Raw genomic sequence first — 1,991 nt, forward strand, 5'->3', positions numbered from 1 at the left:
ACTTTCCTTGGTCATGTTAGTGAGTGCAATGGATCTGTGCCCCGTGAGGATGCAGAGGTAGCCCATGATGTAGCCAGTGACCACAGAATGCTCGTCCCCCTGAGGTCCATTGCAGGTCAAAGATTCTGCTAAACACAATATACAATATATAAATATATGTATATAGGTAACCGGAGGGGCCTGCGGCCGACAAAAGCTTCTTACCAAATAGTTTAGGAATATTTGTCCTGGCAGCCATCATAAATTTCTGTTCCAGGGCCGCATCAAGCTGGTTCTCTGTGGAAACAGTGGGACAGACAGACAGACACCAGAAATTTAGGATGTTCCAATTCCAATGTACTCCACCTTTTTAACATTTTGACAGCTTTTTGGCTCTAGTGGCACTGGTACTCTTGGTGGTAGTAGCACTGGTTAAAATCCCATTGGGAGCTCGTGCCCCTGGTACACCTGGAAATCACGCTCTATTGCTGGGCTACAGAGAGCCGCCACACGCCTTTCACACTCCACCTCCATGCGCATGGTGCTACACTTCTCCCGGCAGATGGGAGCTCTGTAAGCTGGGCTACAGAGAACCGGCACACACCCACACTTCGCACCCAGAAATCACGCTCCATTGCTGGGCTACAGAGAGGCGCCACACGCCCCTCACACTGCACCTCCATGCGACAGACCGGTGCTACACTTCTCCACAATACCATTGGGCTCTGGCTGCCCTACGGCTTAGTATTAAATGTGGAAGATGGAAGGTGGAAGTGGAAGATGGAAGTGGAATCTGGAATTCCACAATACCATCTATTAGACGAAAATCTACTGCAAAGCTGGCACCGGGAGACGTCACGGTTTGGCATCTTTCTGTGTAAAATGGGGTTAGCCTGAAGTGATATAATGTATAGGCCTGTTATGGTTCAGGGCTTTTCATCTTTCAGCTGCCTGCGTGCATGTTGGAGGCATGTAATGTTAATTTTTACCTGTGTTCATTGAATAAATCAGCACTGTTTTGAAGTTATAGTACTTGGACTGCTTTGTCTCTCAGGGTTAGCATGGTTAAAAGTACCAGGTCCAACAGGGGTTAGCCCAAAATTTATAAATGTACTGTAGTAGGATCTGTGTTTCCGGGGCTTTTTTTTCCAGCAGCCAGTGTGTGTGTCTCTGGAGGAAGGAGCAACCCGGGTTGTGTTTGTAATTTTGCTTATGGTTTGAAATAAATCAGCACTAAAATGAAGAAAGATGGACTCCTTCATTATTCAGATCTGTCCAATAAAAGAAATGGGGTATTATATGATATACAGGTCCTCAATGGAGGGCAGGCTCACACCAATGACCTTGTCTGCAGTCCTCATTGTCCACTGAAGTCTGTACTTCTCCTGATAGGTTGCTGAGCCAAACCAGACAGTGATGGAGGTGCAGAGAACAGACTCAATGATTCCTCTGTAGAACTGTATCAGCAGCTCCTGGGCAGGTCAAACTTCATGAGCTGGTCCAGGAAGTACATCCTCTGCTGTGCCTTCTTGATGATGGTCCTGATGTTGGATGTCCACCTCAGGTCCTGGGAGGTATTGTAGCCCAGGAACTTGTAGGACTTTACTGCTGATACAGTGCTGCCAAGTATGGTGAGTGGGGGTAAGGTGGGAGGGCTCTTCCTGAAGTCCACTGTCATCTCTGCTGTTTTGAGCATGGTCAGCTCCAGGTTGTTGTGGCTACACCACAGGACCCGCTGCTCAACCTCCTGTCTGTAGGCTGACTCGTCATCTTGGATGAGATCAATGACCACTGTATCATCAGCAAACTTTAGGACTTTGACAGAGGGGTCCTTTAAAATGCAGTCGGTGTAGAGTGAAAACAGCAGAGGGGAGAGCACAAATCCCTGGGGAGCTCCTGTGCTTATTGTCCAGATGCTGGATGTGGTTTTCCCCAGCCTCACCTGCTGCTTCCTGTTTGCTAGTAATCCGCTGACAGGTGAAGGAAGACACAGTGAGCTGGGTCAGTTTGGA

The 1,991-nt window shown here is 48.1% G+C and overlaps 1 protein-coding gene across 1 annotated transcript in view; it reads right to left on the minus strand.

The window, feature by feature from the left end:
• Nucleotides 1–411: 411 nt before the first annotated feature.
• LOC109951735 (uncharacterized) overlaps nt 412–1,991 on the minus strand; it is a 14,565-nt gene continuing 12,985 nt past the window's right edge. Inside the window, 1 exon segment of the mRNA XM_020586395.1 lies at nt 412–562. Coding sequence (XP_020442051.1) covers nt 412–562 — 151 coding nt within the window.

The sequence above is a fragment of the Monopterus albus genome, unplaced genomic scaffold (assembly GCF_001952655.1).
Source record: "Monopterus albus unplaced genomic scaffold, M_albus_1.0 scaffold404.1, whole genome shotgun sequence".
Taxonomy (NCBI): Eukaryota; Metazoa; Chordata; class Actinopteri; order Synbranchiformes; family Synbranchidae; genus Monopterus; species Monopterus albus.